The sequence below is a fragment of the Lichenostomus cassidix genome, chromosome 3 (assembly GCF_008360975.1).
Source record: "Lichenostomus cassidix isolate B80296 chromosome 3, HeHo_3.0, whole genome shotgun sequence".
Lineage (NCBI taxonomy): Eukaryota > Metazoa > Chordata > Aves > Passeriformes > Meliphagidae > Lichenostomus > Lichenostomus cassidix.
In genome coordinates, this window is record NC_139483.1 from 113,037,211 (window position 1) to 113,055,556 (window position 18,346).

At 63.5% G+C, this 18,346-nt stretch overlaps 3 protein-coding genes and 3 non-coding genes across 7 annotated transcripts; 2 read left to right on the forward strand and 4 right to left on the reverse strand.

The window, feature by feature from the left end:
* Nucleotides 1-18: 18 nt before the first annotated feature.
* On the reverse strand, nt 19-3,795 carry PREB (prolactin regulatory element binding). The gene is made up of 9 exons (XM_085057311.1): nt 3,605-3,795; nt 3,187-3,379; nt 2,123-2,334; nt 1,600-1,680; nt 1,400-1,524; nt 860-1,033; nt 719-791; nt 486-645; nt 19-389 (listed from the first exon to the last, which is right to left on the reverse strand). The coding sequence occupies exons 1-9, from the start codon at nt 3,737-3,739 to the stop codon at nt 295-297; spliced, it is 1,248 nt and encodes a 415-aa protein (XP_084913437.1). The 5' UTR covers nt 3,740-3,795; the 3' UTR covers nt 19-294.
* A 793-nt stretch (nt 3,796-4,588) lies between these two features.
* On the reverse strand, nt 4,589-10,633 carry SLC5A6 (solute carrier family 5 member 6). 2 transcript variants are annotated; one of them, XM_085057314.1, is made up of 16 exons: nt 10,538-10,632; nt 7,789-8,246; nt 7,636-7,701; nt 7,505-7,556; nt 7,362-7,429; nt 7,117-7,271; nt 6,802-6,942; nt 6,584-6,713; nt 6,431-6,519; nt 6,246-6,358; nt 6,086-6,153; nt 5,886-5,972; nt 5,587-5,771; nt 5,399-5,502; nt 5,211-5,332; nt 4,589-5,098 (listed from the first exon to the last, which is right to left on the reverse strand). In XM_085057314.1, the coding sequence occupies exons 2-16, from the start codon at nt 8,116-8,118 to the stop codon at nt 4,943-4,945; spliced, it is 1,866 nt and encodes a 621-aa protein (XP_084913440.1). In that variant the 5' UTR covers nt 8,119-8,246; nt 10,538-10,632; the 3' UTR covers nt 4,589-4,942. The 2 variants fall into 2 exon arrangements, with proteins under 2 accessions (XP_084913440.1, XP_084913441.1); XM_085057315.1 differs by having other exon boundaries at nt 4,960-5,098; nt 6,246-6,323; nt 10,538-10,633.
* A 36-nt stretch (nt 10,634-10,669) lies between these two features.
* ATRAID (all-trans retinoic acid induced differentiation factor) lies at nt 10,670-13,260 on the forward strand. The gene is made up of 7 exons (XM_085057316.1): nt 10,670-10,967; nt 11,269-11,399; nt 11,677-11,748; nt 12,496-12,567; nt 12,637-12,758; nt 12,851-12,951; nt 13,047-13,260. The coding sequence occupies exons 1-7, from the start codon at nt 10,902-10,904 to the stop codon at nt 13,149-13,151; spliced, it is 669 nt and encodes a 222-aa protein (XP_084913442.1). The 5' UTR covers nt 10,670-10,901; the 3' UTR covers nt 13,152-13,260.
* Nucleotides 13,261-13,540: 280 nt separating this feature from the next.
* Nucleotides 13,541-13,704, reverse strand: LOC146440577 (U1 spliceosomal RNA). Its single transcript, XR_014851430.1, has one exon. It is a non-coding gene; the product is annotated as a U1 spliceosomal RNA (small nuclear RNA).
* Nucleotides 13,705-16,115: 2,411 nt separating this feature from the next.
* LOC146440578 (U1 spliceosomal RNA) lies at nt 16,116-16,279 on the forward strand. Its single transcript, XR_014851431.1, has one exon. It is a non-coding gene; the product is annotated as a U1 spliceosomal RNA (small nuclear RNA).
* An 843-nt stretch (nt 16,280-17,122) lies between these two features.
* Nucleotides 17,123-17,286, reverse strand: LOC146440579 (U1 spliceosomal RNA). Its single transcript, XR_014851434.1, has one exon. It is a non-coding gene; the product is annotated as a U1 spliceosomal RNA (small nuclear RNA).
* Between the last annotated feature and the right edge of the window lie 1,060 nt (nt 17,287-18,346).

The window sequence follows — 18,346 nt, forward strand, 5'->3', positions numbered from 1 at the left end:
AGCACACAAGGACAACACTGCCTTCATGCTCCAGTTTAATGGCCGCAGCAGAGCGGGGGGCCACAGGACCCTCTTCTCCTGGGGCAGGAGTCCCCCCTGTCCCGGGGTCAGCCCTGCACTGCTGCCAGCACAGTCCCACAGGGATGGAGCCCTGCATGGCTCCCCAGCCCCTCATCTGCTCCCCGAGCACCAGCGGGGGCAGTGGGGCTGGAGCTGGTCCCTCATGTCCTTCACAGTCTGTGTGGGGTAGGCCGAAGCTGGGGGTGCCAGGGTGTCCCTCCAGGGGCCAGGGGGCTACAGGAAGCCTGGGAAGGCAAGCTGCAGCAGCAAGATGGTGGCCACAATGAGCCCGGCACAGAGCAGCAGCAGCAGCCAGACAGGGAGGGAGCCTGTGGGGCAGAAATGGGTGAGAGGAGGCTGCAACAGTCCCATGCCAGAAGAGGAGCAGAGGCACCTCAGCCCCGCAGGCAATCCCCCAGACGTACGGCGGGTGGGCAGCAGGTGCAGTTTGCAGCGGCTGTCCACAGCCACGCTGAGCAGGGCAGCCTCATGGTCCCCCAGCAGCTCCCGCCCGGGTCGGCTCTCAGGGACGAAGGCCACGTCAGTCACCACAATGCCATGGGCTTCCTTCACATAGTACAACCTCTGGGGGTACAGGAGGGGTGAGGGGCCATTCGGGGGCCACCAGGGCTGCCCCACACCCCCTGCCCCAACTCACCTGCAGTGAGAAGGCAATGTGGATGGCCACGGAGCCCGTCACTGTGCCCAGCCCCAGGAAAGTGCCTGAATCACTGTGGGGGGAGGGTAGTGAGTGGGGGCTGCCACAGCCCCCACCCCACACCCACTGGCCATCGGGTACCTGATGGAGAGGCAGGAGACCACCTCGGAGCCACAGGGCCGCGTCAGCAGTGGCAGGAAGCTCTTCCCATCCCACTTGGTCAGGTAGCAAGGTGGGGGGCGGCGCTCCCGCTTGTGGGGCACCTGCACTGTGTAGAGCCGCAGCGCCCCAGCACTGCCCTCCACGGCCCCAAACCTGCCACAGGGGAGAGTGGCACATGGGGGACATGGGGCATATGGGATTCAGCCCCTCACCACCACCTCTCTCCCAACCCAAACTTGGCCCCAGCCCCCTCCCCATACAGCTGTCAACAGAGCCCAGGAGACTCCTTCCCACAGACCCAGTAGGGCCCATTCCCCAGGGGTGGCCCAATCCCAGTCCCCAGGGCCCCTCCCCACCCCCCTGACCCATGGCCCAGCCCCAGCCCTCATGACCATGGCCCCAACCCCATGCCCCTGGCCCTATCCCCAGCCCCAGTGCCCCTCCCCATCCCCCCACCCAGACCCGGGGTCCCAACCTCAGCCCTGTGATCTGCCCCCCAGCCCCATCCCCAGCCCTCACCGGCAGGCCTGGTAGCGATAGGCCTTGTCGGGGATGCCAGGCAGGTTCTCGTGCCAGCACAACCCTGTCACTAGTTGGTCCTGCTGCCACACGCAGCACTGGAAGTCCCTTCCCGCTGTCACCACCTGCCACACACAGCACAGGGGTCTGAAGTCACTCTCCTACAGGGCCAGGGAGCCAGGGAACCACCTGACACTCACCTTGTTGTCAGGGCCCAGTGCAATGTCCTCAATCTCCCCATCATGGGCTTTGAACTCCAACGTCTTCTTCATGCTGGGGAACTGCAGGGGCAGAGCTGGTGTGGGTGCTGGGCACAGGCCAGGCCCTGCTGCAGCCCCAGGCAGGTGCAGAGGGGAGCAGCGTTGTGTAACCACAAGTTACCGATCCGACCATCCCTGTCCAACACGTGCTGCCATTGGCACAGCAATGCTGGCCTCTGCTCTTCCGTGCCTGCCCCAGCTCCCCAGGCCCACCCTGGTCCCTGGCACCCATTCTGGCTCTCCCATGCCTGGCCTTCAATCTACTGTGCCCACCTCCCTTCCCCCATGCCCATTCTTGGTTCCCCCATGTCCCCCCAGCTTCCCGTATCCATTCAGCTCCCTGTCCCTGCCCTGGCTCCCCCACACCCATGTTTGCTCCCAGCTGCCCACCTCCACTCTCCTGTGCCTCCCGGCCCTGCAGCCCACCCTAGCTCCCCCTGTGCCCCCAAGCCCCCGTGCCCACCTCCCAGAGGCGCAGGAAGCCATCAGCTCCGCCGGTGGCGAGCAGGGCTCCATCGGCACTGAAGCGCACAGCCTTCTGCAGGGCGTCGGGGCTGAAGTCGGTGCGCACGCACTGCAGGCTCTCCACCCTCACCTCACGGGGCCGACTCTGCGTGTCACCCTGTCCCCCCCCGCCGGGGCCTCGCCGCCGCCGCACGCCCTTGTCACCGCTGCCTGCGGGCCGGGACACGGGCCTGACAGGGCGACGCCACGGGCACGGGTGGCACAGGGAGTCTAAGGCAGTGCCCATCCCCAGAACATCCCACAGCTCCCCACAGCTCCCCACAGCCTGCCCCACGGCACCCAGGTCTGGCACAGGAGGGTCCAGAGCAGGTACAAGGGGAAGGTCCCAGGGGTTCCAAACAGCATCCAGTCCCCAAAGCTCCACACAGAACCCCGGGCAGGCACACGGAGGTGGGTTCAGGACAGACATGAGGCAGGTCCAGGGCAGGGGTGGAGGGATTCAGGGCAGTGCCCCATCCCCAAGCCACCCCACAGATCCCCAGCTCCCCACATCCTCCACTCTAGCACCCAGGGCAGGCACGGGGAAGATCCAGCATGGGCATGGGAGGTCCAAAGCTGTACCCCATCCCCAAAGCATCCCACAGCCCCCCACACTCTGCCCACAGCATCTGGGAGCATGGTGGGGGGATGCAGAGGGGCTCCAGGGCAGTGCTCCATCCCCAAAACTGGCCATGGCAACGAGGATAGGCACAGAGAAGCAGGTTTAGGAGAGGCATGCAGAGGTTCAGGGCAGTGCCCCATCCCTAAGCCACCCCACAGACCTCCACATCCTGCCCCATAGCACCCAAAACAGGTGGAGGGGAGTGGGATCCAGGGCAGGCACAGGGGAGTTCCAGGGTGGGCATGCAGTTGTTCACAGAATGCCTCATCTCTAAAACATCCTTCAGCCCTCCCCACAGCACCCAGGGGAGGCAAGACGGGGAATTCAAGGCCAACCTCAAAACACACCACAGACTTAAGGGCAAGTGCATCACACCGACCCCCGGTGAACCGGTGTCTCACCGTCCCTCCCGGCGCTGCCCGGACCCTCGGGCTCCTGCAGGCTGAAGCGCAGGATGTGGCAGCTGTTATCCTGCCCGGCCGCAATGACGTCCCCCGCCAGCGCCATGGTCATGGTGGCGCGGGTTTCGGTGTCGTGGCAGTGCAGCAGCGAGGCGCTGAGCTGCCCCCCGATCTGCTCCAGCTGCAGGAAGTGCTGCGGGGCGGGAGGACTCAGTCACGGCCGCCGCCGGACCCCGCGCGGGGGCTCCCCGAGGCCCCCCACTCTGCCCCCGCACGTGCGCCGAGCCTCTTTGCACCCCAAAGCGCTCAGCCCCCGGCCACGCTCAGAGCTGCCCCAGACACCGCCGGGCCCTTCCAAACCCCTCAGCCTCCCACCCGCCCCTCTCTCCCCACGCCCCCGTTCCCCGCTCCCCCGCACCACGCCATTGCGGATGCCGGTCTTAGCGGCGCCCCCGCCGCCGGCGGTGATGGCGAGGGGCCGCCGTGGGTGCAGGCGGACGGTGTAGAGTGGGAACGGCGCCCGGTACAGCTCGGCGGGACGCCGCGGAGCCATGACAGCGACGTGACGTCACCACGCCGCGCCCTCAATGCGCTGTTACGTCACGTCCGGCAACGGGCCGGGGGGGTGTGGCCAACCGGGCGCGAGGGGTGCGCACGAGGGTCACGTGCTCGCGGGGGACAGTGGGGACAGTGGGGACAGCGGGGACACAGCAGTGCTCGGGGAAGAGGCGTTCCCGGGGGACAGCGGGGACACAGCAGTGCTCGGGGAAGAGGCGTTCCCGGGGGATAGCGGGGACAGCGGGGACACAGCAGTGCTCGGGGAACAGGCGTTCCCGGGGGATAGCGGGGACAGTGGGGACAGCGGGGACACAGCAGTGCTCGGGAAAGAGGCGTTCCCGGGGGACAGTGGGGACAGTGGGGACACAGCAGTGCTCGGGGAACAGGCGTTCCCGGGGGACAGTGGGGACACAGCAGTGCTCGGGAAAGAGGCGTTCCCGGGGGACAGTGGGGACACAGCAGTGCTCGGGAAAGAGGCGTTCCCGGGGGACAGTGGGGACACAGCAGTGCTCGGGGAAGAGGCGTTCCCGGGGGATAGCGGGGTCTGCCAACACCTGGGGAGACAGCGGTCCTGCAGCTCCATGGGCCACACTGATGAGGGAAATGGGGCACCTGTGGGCTACTGGGGAACAGTGGGAATATCCCAGGGTGGAGGACATGGCAGTCTTGCGTACCCTGTGGGCTCTTGGAGGACAGCAGAGACACCCCACTCACTGCTTGGGGAGACGGCGGTTCCATGGCCTCCCAGGGAACAGTAAGGACAGCCCACTGCTGGGGAGCTGGGGGTCCCGGGGTACAGCAGCAGTATAGCCCGCTCGGCTGTTTCTTGGGACCCTCTGACACCTGTGCTCCAGAACCATTTATTGGGGGGAACACCAAACACAGAGACAGGTGACAGGGGTTGCAGGGGTGCCCGGTGCCCCAGGGGGCCCGGGCAGCTCCCAGCGCTGGAGCAGTGTGTAAGGCACGTGGCTGGACCGGGGCTACGAGACAGCATCCCAGCCTGGAGAGGGGGCACCACTCCAACATCCCCCAACCATGGTCCCAGAGCCTCCTGAAGGGGCAGCCCTCCAGTGTCCCTGCAGAGACCCAACCGCGTGCTACTGGTACAGACGTGTTACCCGTCTGTCTGCGGGAGCCCCACCAGGGCGTGAGCCCCCCGACCGGGGAGGTGGCCGAGACCCCCATGCTGGGGGCATCAGAAGGAGGTTTCCTGCAGGGTATAGGCAGGGGCACCGGCACTGCGGATGTACCCCTGTCCTTCCTCCTCTGACCCCTGCCAATCAGGGCCGGTGGGGGCCACGCCATTGGGCACCCCATTGCTCTTCTCCGTGGCATCCGCACGGCCGGGGGTCTGTGGGGACAGAGCGAGAGGCAGAGAGGGGACCGGGGGACTAGCAGGGGCATGGGGGTGTGCCCCCCCATGTTCCTCTCCCCCCCCAGGGTGCTGGGAATCTGTCCCTTACCTGGGCAGGGTCACCTCCCCCGCAGCAGAACCGCTGCTTGATTTTGGGAGGCAGGCAGCAGAGCAGCCACGGCAGCACAGGGGAGATGGTGCGGGGGTCCAGCGCCGCTGCCGGCGTGGGGCCTGGGGGTAGAGGGCCGTGAGTGGGGTGGGGGCATCAAGGTGACCCCCCCACTACCCCACACTCACCGGTGAGCAGGCTGACGAGGACCCCCACTATGATGACAGTGGTGGAGTTGTGGGCACTGTACCACATGTAGGACAGGCTGTAGAACCGCTGCAGCCCTGTGGGGCTGGGGGACATGGGGTCAGGAGGTGTGTGGAGCAGCACCCCCACACCCTGCACACCCTGTCCCTGAGCCCCCTGTCCCACTCACCTTGGGGGTGCTGATGTGGGGGGTGGCAGGGTGGTAGTGAGGATGGTGGTGAGGTTGCCCACAGTGGGGAGTAGTGTGCTGTTGGCTGGGGAGACCCCCTTGGCCCCTCCTGCGCCATGCACAATGCTGCCAATGCCCACCCAGAAGGCCATGACCAATCCGGCCAGCAGCCCCACGGCAGCTCCCTGTGACAGGGGACGAAGAAGGGTGCTGACCCCTGGCCAGGCTCAGGGTGCCCCACAACTCCCCACAAAGCTGTGTGGGGCTGGGGGACACTGACTGGGTTGGGGGACACTCACTGTGGGGTTGGCGCAGGGGAAGAACATGCCGAGACAGAAGAGCCCTAGGAGTGGACCACCCACCATGCCGAAGATGCTGATGGCTGCCTGCAGGGACATGGCCTTCAGTGCCAGCCCCGTGCCCCTGGGGGTGCCAGAGTCGGGGGTCCCTCACCCCATTTGGGGTGCTAGAGCCAGATGTCCTGCAGCCCCATCCCTACCTGCAGCACAGGTCCCAGCATGGAGGACACATACGCCATCCCCAGGCACAGCAGCCCGTATCCAAGAGCTGGGGAGGAGAGTGGGGTGTCATGGTGGGGCTGGGGACCCCCACCATGCCAGCCCTACAGCTGCCACCCTGGCCATACCCCATCCGCTCACCCAGCAGCTTGGAGAGCAGTGTGGCTCGTGACTCTGACAGCCCAGGGAAGTGTGGCCGTACCAGGTCCTCCATGGTCACTGTGGCCAGTGAGTTGAAGGCAGAGGAGATGGTGCTGGGGAGCAGAGGGAGTGGGAGGTGGCTCGGCCAGGACACCTGAACCACCATCCCAGGGCCACCCACTCACCTGAGGGAGCCACTGAAGAGGCAGGCGACAAACAGCCCAGGCAGCCCCGGCAGGTCCTTCAACACATCCATCACGAAGAACAGCACCAGCTGTGGCAAGAGGTCAGTGCAGGGGTTGGGGCAGCAGGGGACAGGGGAGGGGGTCTTCACCCACCTGGTCAGAGGAGCCAGGGCGCTGGACGGGTGCCAGCGGGTGCTCCCGGTCATAGACGAACATGACAAGGCCAGTGAGGCAGCTGAGGCAGAGCACAATCTGCTGGCAGGGGAACACGGCGTAGCAGGAGCTGTGGGTGCCGGGTGGATGTCAGGCATGGGGAGAGGAGGAGGGGGCCCATCCCAGCTGCAGGAACCCCCAGTCCCAGCCCCACTCACAGCTTGGCCTCCCGCTCGCTGCGGGCGCTGAGGTAGCGCTGCACCTGCGCCTGGTTCACCCCGTACAGCGACAGCATCATGAAGATTCCCCCCACAGCCAGGGACCAGAAGGTGTGACGTTCCAGGGGGTTTGGGTCCAGGCTGTGGGGAGGATCAGGAGGGTCACAGTGACAGATCCTCACTGACACCCCATACCCCATGGGAAAGAGGGTAGGAGGGATGGACCACCACACCACTCTGGGGTCCCTCTCCCCCACTCCAGGCTGCCCGGAGTGTCCCCACAGCATGACAGAGAGGTCCCAGGAGATCACTCACTCAATGCCGGCGATCTTGCCCTCCTGTTCAGCCACATGCCAGACATGGGCTATGCCCCCAACCCGCCATGCGCCCACAACGATGACGGCAACCTGCCCTGCCAGCATCACCAGCGTCTGGAACACGTCTGTCCAGATGACGGCCTTCAGCCCTCCCTGGGGACACACAATGCCTGTCACCACAGGATCACAGTGCTCACCGCAGCATGGCAGGGACACAGGGCAGCCGCGGCAGCAGGGACTCACCAGTGTAGTGTAGAGTGTGCAGACCAGCCCCATGGTGAGCACCGCGCTCCAGAGATCAAAGCCCGTCACTGTAAGTGGCAGAGACCATTAATGGGGAGGGGCAGCAGCCTCCTGGCATTGCCCTCTGCCCATCCCTATCATACCTGCATTGAGGGCCAGCGCAGGTGCATAGAGCACCACCCCCATGTAGATAACCTGTGGGGAGGGGAAAGCAGTGCTGAGCCGTGCCCAACCCCCCAGACTCTGCACCCCCCACACCCCTAGCTCCGCTCACCATTTGGAAGATGAAGGTGACAGTGCCAAGGACTCGCACTGTCTTGTTGAAGCGCAGCTCCAGGTACTGCAAGGAAAGAGGTCAGGGCACGTGACTGCAGGGTCCTCTGTGGCCCCCACACCCCCCTGCACTCTCCATGTCCTTTCTGCTCACCTCATAGGTGCTGGTTAAGTGCAGACGGTAGAAGACAGGAATGAAGATGTGTGCTGGGATGAGCAGCCCCAGGAAATAGGAGCAGCCAAGGAACCAGTACTCGGTGCCGAAGCGGAAGATCTCAGCTGGCACACCCAGGATAGCCACAGCCGACTGGAAGGAGGCCAGCAGGGACAGGGCAACAGGCAGGCAGCCCATGTCACGGTTGGCTAGCAGGAACTCCTGCACCGTGCGCTGCCGGTCACCGCTCAGTGCGTAGAACAGTCCGATGGCTGATGACAGCACCAGCAGCAGCGCAAAGATGCTGTAGTCGATGGCCGTGAACTCCATGGTGAGCGTGTCCCCGTGCTGCTGCCCCGCCGGTGCTGCCGCTGCCCGGCCGCCCCTGCCCTGCTGGCCTCATGGGCACGCCTGACCCCAGCAGCACGTCCTGACCGGCATCGGCCTGGCACTGGCAGCTGCAGGAGGGACGTGTCAGTGCTGCAGGGACCTTCGCTCGCTCTGTCTCAGCCTCAAGGACCCAGTGTGAGGGAAAAACGGCCAGACCCTCCTCCTCCTCCTCCTCCCTCTGGGCCGGGCTTGGCCACCCCCAGGCTGCCCCACCTGCCCCGCTGAAGGAAACTGGAGCGTCTTCAAAGAGCACTGAGACAATGACTGCAAAAACAGTCGCACCCAGGCCCCCCGCGGCACCGGCACCACCGGCTCCGGCAGAACTGGCCAAACCCAACACAGCCGTCTCCGGTGCAGGACAGCCCCAATCCCACCTGAGCCAAATCCAACATGACCACCCCCAGAGCAGGACAGCCTTGAGCCCAGCAGTGCTGGTCCCACTGGAGCCAAACCCAACCCAGCTGCCCCTCAGCAGGACAGCCCCAATCCTACCTAAGCCAAACCCTACACGGCCACCCCCAGAGCTGAACAGCCTCGAGCCTGCAGTGCCGGTCCCACCAGAGCCAAACCCAACCTGGCCCAACCGCCCCAGCATTGCATGGCCCCACCAAACCCGGCAGCACCAGTCCCACCAGCACCAAAGTCAGCCCAGCCCAACCACTCCAGCACCACATGGCCCTGGCAGAACTGCCCCCAGTGCAAGAGCTTGGCCAAGCCCAGCATAACTGCCCTGGTATCAGCCCGATGCTCCGGGGCCAGAACGGCACAGCCAGCGCTGGGGCAGTTGCTCCTGCAGCAGGACGGGTCCCACTGGCAGCCCCTGGCCCCACAGGACCCATGGACAGGGCTGGGGAGGGCATGGAGCTCAGTCTGCACTGGCAAGGAGGGACAGGAGGAGCCCCACACCCTTGTCCCAGAGCGCAGAAGCTGGGCAGGGTGACCCCCACACCCCATGGCCAGGGATGGACAGAGGGATGGATGGACAGAGGGAAGCTGGCAGCCTCAGGGGCTCTGGGCATCAGCCAGGTGGAGCAGACACCTGAGCATCCACTGGCTCTGGCACCCCCACCCCATTCACCAGGGTCTCCCTAGAGCCCCCTGTGCTCTGCCTCCACCCTGACTCCAGCCACTGTGGAACAGAAGGGGACAGATGGGCAGATTCCCCCCCACTCTGCCTCCCCCCAGCTGCAGAGAACTGTGGGGACCTGGGAGCAGCAGGTGCCACAAGGCTGTGGATACCCCTCCTTCCTGGCCTGGGAGGGGGTTCAGGCTGTGGGGGACTCGCCGTTCCAGCAGGGCAGCATTAGGGGAATAGGGTGGACAAGTCTGGACTGGGGGTGGCAGGCAGGCAGTGGCAAAGTGCTCGCCATGATCCCATCGTGATCCCTGGAGGAATGCTTGCCTGGGAAATGCTCGGTGGGATTAGGCTGAGCCCCTCCTGGCACCACAGGCACAGCCTGCCCAGGCCTGCCTGCCACAGGGCCAGGGGCAGCTGAGCTGGCACGGGGTTCTGTGTCTTTGGCAATGCCAGCAGTGTGTGGGCACGGAATGGGGTGAGAGGGCAGTGTCTCTGCCGCTGCCAGCCCTGGCCTGTCCCTGACCAGGACACAGCTCCATGCACAGCAGCTCCCAGCCAGGGTCCAAGGTCACCCCCCACATTCCCCCACCCAGACTAAACATGGGAAGATACACTGCGTCCCCAGTGAGCACACACTGGCCTCAACCCCCTGGGCGGCTCTGGCCCAAGGCTCCTATGCCCCAGAGGCTCCTCGGTGTCCCTGAGGCTCTGCTGCCTCCAACCCTGGTGTCCCCACATCCTCATCACCTGGTGATCCCGAGCCCTAGTGTCCTGGTCACCCAGTGACCCCACTGAGGCCCTGCTGCCCCCTCACCTGTGTGGCCCCAGAATGGCCTCCACAAAACTCAGCAGCCCCAGCCCCGCTCTCCCGGCCCCAGGTGAACCCGCTGCCCCTGTCCCTGCAGTCCCCAGCCTGCCTTCCTCGGTGCGACCCTGCTCCTCATAGTCCATCGCACCCTTCCTTGTCACCCCGGGTACTCGGTGACCCTGCTTGAGGCGCCGCTGCCCAGCGATGTCACCGGTGCCCCAGGCCCTGCTCCCCATCCTCGGTGTCCCCGGTGCCCTCAGCCGAAAGCTCTGCTCCTTGCGCCCTGTATCCCCAACCCGAGCCTCTGCTCCCCGTCCCCGACGTCCCCATCTCGGGGTTCTGCTCCCCGTCCCCGGTGTCCCCCGGTCCCCATCCCGGGGCCCGGCCCCCTGGCCCCCGCTGCCCGCAGTGCGCCCGGTGGCGGTGGCGGTGGCGGCGGTGACCTTGGCCCGGCGGCCCGGTGCGACACTCACCGGCGGCAGCAGCGCTCGCCCCACGTGCTGCCTGACAGCCGGGGCGCGCCGTGATGACGCAGAGCAGGCGGGGCCTCTCTCTGTGCCGCTTCCGCACAGCCGCCGCGCGCGCTAATGGCGTCATCGCCCGCCCCGCTCCCCATCCCGGCCGCGTTCCCGGCCGCGCCGCGCTCCGCCGCCTCAGGCGGTCACCGCGCCCTGGTTCCCGCGCTGCGGGGGGCCCTCCGTGGCCTCGCTCGGGTCCAGAGGGCGCCCGGCCGGGAGAGGCGGAGGGGGGGAACGGGCACGGCCTCGCCCCGCGCCCGCTCGGTGTTCCCCGCCGTGCGGCCCTGAGGGCTCGGGGGTGCCCGGGGCTGGCGGGGCCATGGGCGGGTTCGCGCTGCTGCTGCTGCTGCTGCTGCTGCTGCCCCGAGCCGCCCGCGGGGTCGCGGTGAGCTACGGGAGAGCAGGGCCGGGGTCACGGAGAGGAAGCGGGGGAGGGGGGCGGAAACGGGGGGCTCCGGTGGTCAGAGGATGTCACGGATCGGAGGTGCCGAGAGGTCAGGGAGTGCCCGGAGCGGGAGGTCCCCGAGCGTCAGGGAAGCCGTGGGTTGCCCTAAGGCCGAGAAGGTTGCCCTTTTCCGGGGAGCGGCGGTACCCGGGGTTCGGGGATACCCGGGGGTCGTGGGATGCACGGGAGTCGGGGGGTACCCCGGGTGCCGCTGCTGCCCGTGACCCCTCGACCTCCGCAGGTGTGCGGGGTCTGCCCGGGGCCGCCGCGGAACGGCTCCATCGTGTCCCGGTTCTGTGAGTCCCGGGGCGACACGGAGAGCGACGGGCGCTGCTGCCGGGAGAGGGGCCCGTCCCCAGGGCGGCTTCTAGGGTACGGGGGGCCGGGGGAAGACGGGGATGCACAGGCGGGGGGCGAATCTGGGGTGCTGCAGTGGTCAGGGGTCACGTTACAGGGGTGCTTGGGGGTGGGTGGTGCTGGCAGGGAATGGTGGGTGTGGGGAATGCCTGGATGGAGTGTCCTGGGTGGGGGTGCGAGGGGGCCAGGTACAGGGAGGGGCCAGGATGGGTATTGGGGGTCACAGGAGCGTCAGGAGAAAGTGTGGGGGACGGGCATGCTACTGTCCCCCCCAACTGCTGCTCCTTCTTAGGCTGGACCTGAGCAACTGCTCCCTGCATAGTGTCCCCCTGGGACTGGCCGAGGCCGCTGCTGCCATTGTCCTGTGAGTTCACCCGGGCCCTTTCTGGCCCCTGCAAGGAGCTGGGCCGGGCTGGGAGAGGGGGTGGGGCAGGTTTGGTGGTACATCCCCATGGGCCCCAGGCCAACACAGCTCTGCCTTGCTGGTCCCAGCATCCCAGGGGACAGCAGCCACTGTCTGTCCTGGTGGCAGTCGGTAACAGTCCACAGGGTCTGGACAAACAGAAACCACCCCCATTTTCAGAAGGGCGACCCTGGGACCCACCTGCCCAGGCAGCCTCACCCCTATGCCCACTAGGAGCATGGGACAGATCCTTCTGGAGTTTTGTCATGGCACGTGTTGTCACAGGACAGCTCTCCACTGCGGGCCTATGCTGGCAGGTGAGAGAGGAGCCACACAGTCATATCTTGGCTTTTGCCACAGTCCCTTACAAGGACAAGTGTCCTTGTCCCCAGGTTGGAGAGACAGGAGACAGAGAAGCGACTTATCTGGATGGCCACATCCAGGGCACTGTCAGGGCTCAGGACTCGGTGTTCAAGTGACCCCAGTGAGCCATGGTGGTCCTCAGAGCACCATGACACCCTGGCTCATCAATATTTTTTTTAATGACCAAGTGGTTCCTCAGCAGCTCTGCAGAGACCTTTGGGCTCTGGGTGTAGGGCTGCACCCCCAGGGCTTCGGGTTGTGGGGAGACTTTGTGTGTGGAAACCTCCTAAGGTTCAGTGGGGTGCCAGGGGTGCCAGAAAGGACTGAAGGTCCGTGTGCTTGCAGGGACTTGACTGAGAACCCTCTGACAACTCTGCCCAATGGCTCCTTCCTGGGCTTCATCCACCTGCAGAGCCTGTGAGTGCTGGTGGGAGTCAGGGGCTGGGGGGGGATCACTGCAGTGCCAGTGCTGAGCTCTGCCTCCAGTGCAGTGCCACTGACACTGGAGTGTCCGGGTGGGAGTGACGCGTGGCAGGACGTGACGGTGGACAGGAGCAGCCGGCTGTGCCAGGGCCAGAGGAACCCCTGCAACAGCTCTGCAGAACTCGGTACAGTGGGGAACTGTGACCTTGGCACTGGGTGCGCAAGGCTGGCAGTGGGGTCTCACCTCGGCCCCTGACCCCACGCTCTGCTCTCCTAGCCTGGCCATGTCCTGAAAACTCCGTGTGTGCCCCTGATGGCCCTGGCCTCATCCAGTGCCTCTGTGACAATCCCTTCCATGGCTACAAGTGCCTACGTGAGGTGAGTGCCTGTGGGACTGGACCCCTCTGGCTGCACCCTGGCCAGAACAGCAGGGGCTGCAGGGAGCGGTGCTGCTCACTCCTGCTCCTGGGCAGGGCACATTCCCGTTGCTCCTCTTTGGTGGAATCCTGGGCACTGCCTCTGTGTCCCTGTCTCTGCTGCTATGGGGCACCCAGCGGAGGAAGGCCAAGACACTGTGAGTGGGGCAGGAGGCCGTGCCTGGAGTAGAGGCTCCATGGTTTGGGAGGCTCTGTGCCCAAACAGCCCCGAGGTTGCTGGGGATCAATAAAGCCTCAGGTCCTCGCTGTATTGCCGTCTGGTTCTTTTCTGGGGGAACCGTGGGGGTGCGAGGGCTCGGTGGAACCGATGGGAGCAGGGCCATGCAAATTCACCCACTCGTCACGCTGGCTACACCTTCCTGTCAAAGTGAAAGTGGACATAAGTAATGTCCGTTCTGGAACCGGCCAGCCCTCTGTAGTAACGTGTGTTTGAATCTCACAGTAACCACCAGGGATGACTCTCCCAAGGTTCCCAGAAAACTGTAACAGTATTATCTCACATCTTAAAGTCTGTTTTTCAACCAATAAATCAGGGGAGAGCGCGAACGCAGTCCCCCACTACCACAAATTATGCAGTCGAGTTTCCCGCATTTGGGGAAATCGCAGGGGTCAGCACACCCGGAGTGCAAGGGATGAGCCTCGCCCTGGGAAAACCACCTGCCTGATCATGGTGTCTCCCCTGCCAGGTAAGTATGAGTTCCCAAACCCCGCACCCACACACCCCAGCCGCCGCACGCCTACACAACACACGGTCACTCCGCCGCGCCCGCCGCACCGACCCAGCCCCGCGCTGCGCCTCTATCCGCACCTTCCGCCCCGCGCAGCATCCGCGGACGCGCGAGAGCAGCGGCGGCTTTGGGCGAGCTGTGTCCCGCGATTCGGCGCGGTGCTGTCAGATTTGCATGGACACGCCCCTCATAGCTGCATGGCTCCCGTTCTGCTGGCTCGGGGCGGCTCTGCCGGCAGCGGCGCGGTTTCCATAGACACTCCCCAGGACTGTCCGCTGTGTCCTTCCCCATCCCGGGCTCCTCCAGATCTCCTGGCCGGTCCCGCAGCCCTTCGGACCCGCCTGGCCCGGACACCGCCGGGAATACCCTGTGCTGCGAGAGCTGCCGCCCCGAACCTACAGGCACAACTCTTCCCTCCCTTTGGGTCGGGTTCTGCTCTGAATAAACAGCCAATGGGTCAGTGGTCATGATCTCCCACTGCCGGAATTACCTTTTCCCCAGGTACTGCCCAGTCCTGCTGGTGACCCTCCTGGTGCCTCTCGTGCGAACAGTCCATTCCTCTTGGGCTTCTCTTTTCCTCAAGACAGAAGATTAGCCAGGTGTACGCCATTCACAGTGGAATTAGTCACAAGTGTCTGTCTGCACGTACTAATGAACAGCTAAAAAAAATGGCAAAGTTTGATTCAAATCTCGAGTGTCTCAATATCGTTTCCCCCTTCGAGTTGGACTTTCCCATTCAAAGGCAAAGACAAGGTGACTCTGTTCACCCACAGGGATACAAGAGAAGACATCTTTCACATCTAACACCACAAAGTCCATGTTGGTCTCTGGGATTGGGGCGACAAGGGTGTTGGGATTTGGGACAACCAGAGGAACATCAGCAGTCTGGGCATTAAGTTCCTGTAGCTCTTGCACTAGTCTATCCCGGTGATTTAGGCTTTTCCTCTGGGAGGTTTGGAGTGGTACATTTGAATTGGCAATAACCCAAACTCTAAAGAAGAGCCCGTTAAGGTTTCCAATCCTCGTTGGGTCTCTCATTTTATTGGGGTGGATCTCTTCTTACCAGTTGGACTGCTGGTTTCTGTTCAGCTTTTACCAGACTCACGTTTCTTCCTCGTTCCAGGATTCCCGAAGCCCAAACCAGTGGTATGAGTGCACCTAAAATTTTACTGGGCATTTCCTCTCCTGCAGGTTTCCCTGGGTGAATGGGCAGAGCTGCACTTTCCATCCATTTTCCAGAGGAATATGCAAGAGGGCAGAGCCCTTAGAGAAAGTGAATTGTGTATTTAACTTGCATGGCAGATCCTGCCTGAGCAATGGCAAAGGACACTCGGGCATGTGGAGAAAGTGATGGGGTCATTTTGTGTTCCCAGTCGTGAATTCCATGGGTTGTAAGATGGTCTGAGGGATTTCCTGTGCCTGAGGGATTTCCTGCCTTGAGGGATTTCCTCCCATTGCAGCAACAACAATGCCTTTCGTTTTACTCAAAGGTGCCTTACAGCCAGTAACTATGGAACAAGATGTTCCAGTATCCACTAGAAAATCCATTGTTCCATTGCCCAGCTTAACTGGAATCAAAGGATTGGCCAGGGAAATAATAGGAGATGCCTCTAGTTCCCTTCAGTCCAACACAATTTCTGCATCTTCTGATTATTCCTCCTGTCCATGCTCAGACACTCTTTTCACAGTGCCTGTCCTGTCTGCGACCTGCAGCCTAATGCTTTTGGAAGAGCATTAATCCCCACTCATTACATCGTCCCCAAAATGCACCTTGCCCTCTGCCTCTTCCCTGTCCCTGACAACAGACTTGGCAATTGCTTTTGGCTCTTCTACTTCTTGCCATCATTACAGGCATCACTTGGGAAATAACCCCTCTCTCTGCTCCTTGTGTCTTCCGGAGGTTCTTTCCTGTACCTGGCACCGACTGCCAGCAAACATCCTGTTGAACAGCATCCTGCTTCATTCCCTTGCTGGGTGTCGATCCCTTCGGGATCTGAATCCATGCATTTGGAAGGATCCGGATCCCCGCGGGAGGAGCGGCTGGCAGTCCGCCTTGCCGCCAGGGGGCGCTGCGCAGAGGGCGCGAGAGGAGGCGGTGCAGGGAGGGGCGTGTCCATGCAAATCAGCGCGGGGAGCGCGCGGTGCCTTGTGGGTGAGGGGCGTGTCCATGCAAATCTGACAGCACCGCGCCGAATCACGGGACACAGCTCGCCCAAAGCCGCCGCTGCTCTCGCGCGTCCGCGGATGCTGCGCGGGGCGGAAGGTGCGGATGGAGGCGCAGCGCGGGGCTGGGTCGGTGCGGCGGGCGCGGCGGCGTGACCGTGTGTTTTGTAGGCGTGCGGCGGCTGGGGTGTGTGGGTGCGGGGTTTTGGAACTCATACTTACCTGGCAGGGGAGACACCATGATCAGGCAGGTGGTTTTCCCAGGGCGAGGCTCATCCCTTGCACTCCGGGTGTGCTGACCCCTGCGATTTCCCCAAATGCGGGAAACTCGACTGCATAATTTGTGGTAGTGGGGGACTGCGTTCGCGCTCTCCCCTGAGTTTTTTGGTTGAAAAACAGATCTTGTGTCAAGTGGTGTTTGTTAAACTGTTTCCTTTCAGGCCCGACAGAAATGTTACGTTGCGTATTAAATGTATATGGTCAAAGCGCAAATTCTCACCGACGCAGCCGTACCGGGGACTGTCAAGCGCCGCTAGCAGTGCTCGGCGGTCATGATGCGAAGATAGCGGAGGGCCCGCCGCTGAATCGGGATGGGGAGAGGGATACGGGAGCAGCGGTATGTGGGATTGCGGGTGTAGCGACGATCCCCAAGTGGTGCGGAGCTCTCTGGAAGGGTCGGAGGGCAGAGAGGTTCAGGAATAGCTGGGGTTCCAGAGGCGTCCCGGGACGCTCTTTCCGAACAGGCGCTGCTGGCGGTCGGGAGACGCATTGTCTGCAGAAATTGGCCAGCGGATCCCTAAAGGGACGCTCTGGGCTGCCGCGTCTGGAACCGGGATCATCCCGGCCTGTCCCACGCCGTGTCTGCAGGAGCAGGGAAACACCCCGGTGAAACTGGTCCTCGCTGGGGAAAGGGCGCCGAGATGCCGGTCCCGCTCTGCGAGCACTGCCCGGATCACCCCCGGTCGAGTCCCAGGTCGCTTATGCAACGATAGAGCCGGGACACCAACATGCCCCGCAAGCCAGAGGCCGAACCCTCCGCCCAGGCCTCAATGCCGAATTAATCCCGCTGCTCTTGCCTTTTTCTGCGGTCCCTGGCGGGGTAATGCCCTTCGGTCAGGCTACAAACAAAACAGAGCGGTGAGGAGCGAGATCTGAGCGCTCAAACACTTACGGCGATGACCGAAGCTCTTTTTAGCTGCTTTTATCATTAACCGAAGATATCAGGGGAGAGCGCGAACGCAGTCCCCCACTACCACAAATTATGCAGTCGAGTTTCCCGCATTTGGGGAAATCGCAGGGGTCAGCACACCCGGAGTGCAAGGGATGAGCCTCGCCCTGAGAAAACCACCTGCCTGATCATGGTGTCTCCCCTGCCAGGTAAGTATGAGTTCTCAAACCCCGCACCCACACACCCCAGCCGCCGCACGCCTACACAACACACGGTCACTCCGCCGCGCCCGCCGCACCGACCCAGCCCCGCGCTGCGCCTCCATCCGCACCTTCCGCCCCGCGCAGCATCCGCGGACGCGCGAGAGCAGCGGCGGCTTTGGGCGAGCTGTGTCCCGTGATTCGGCGCGGTGCTGTCAGATTTGCATGGACACGCCCCTAGTCGTCTGTCAGGCGCCTCTATTGCCCCTTCTGCCGGTGGCCGCGCGCTCTCATTGTCCTGTCCCCCACCCGTCCCCTCCAAACCCCGGGCTCTCGCTGCCCGGAACCGGCTGCTGGTCCTGGTCCCGGTACGGGTCTGGGCGTGCCGCCCGGGACTCGGTGTCAGAGCAGGGTGGGGCCGGGCCCGAGCCGCATCACTGGCAGAGTGTGGCCACCACTGGACTGACAGTGGGAGAGGTCCCTTAGGGCAGCACAGGGGCCAGGGGTGACCAAGTGGATCTCAGGGTCATGTACTCATCTCCACTGCTGGCTGACCCCGCTAAGAGAAAAGCAGAGCATACATCCCCCAGCCAGACCACGGACTCAGGGTTCCTAGAGATTGGCAGGGCTGCAGGAGCTGCACAGGCCCCCACTGGGTGGTAATGGTTTGTACTGGGCTCCACGTGGACAGGATGGCACCTACAAGGTCCATGCACAGGCATCTTCACAGCCCCGCAACCCTCAGTGCTGTGGGGGTGTTGGAAAATATATCAGGTTAAAAATTTTGTATAACTTTAGTCAAAGGTTTTGTTTGTCTTCACCCTGGGAAAAGGAATTTTATGTTTCTTTCAGGGCATTGTTCTACCAGATGAGGTCTGGTGGACTCAGCATATTAACAGGTTGGGAGTGATCCCGAAGATAACCAGAAATATAAAGACTATTAACAGAACATCCGCCAGGACCTTGTGGTTATCAACAGGACATGGTGGCTATCACAAACGGCTACCCCAGACCACCTCCAGCAGGGCTGAAGACATCCTGGCCCAGAAGAAGGACTGATAAGAAAAACTGAAGCAT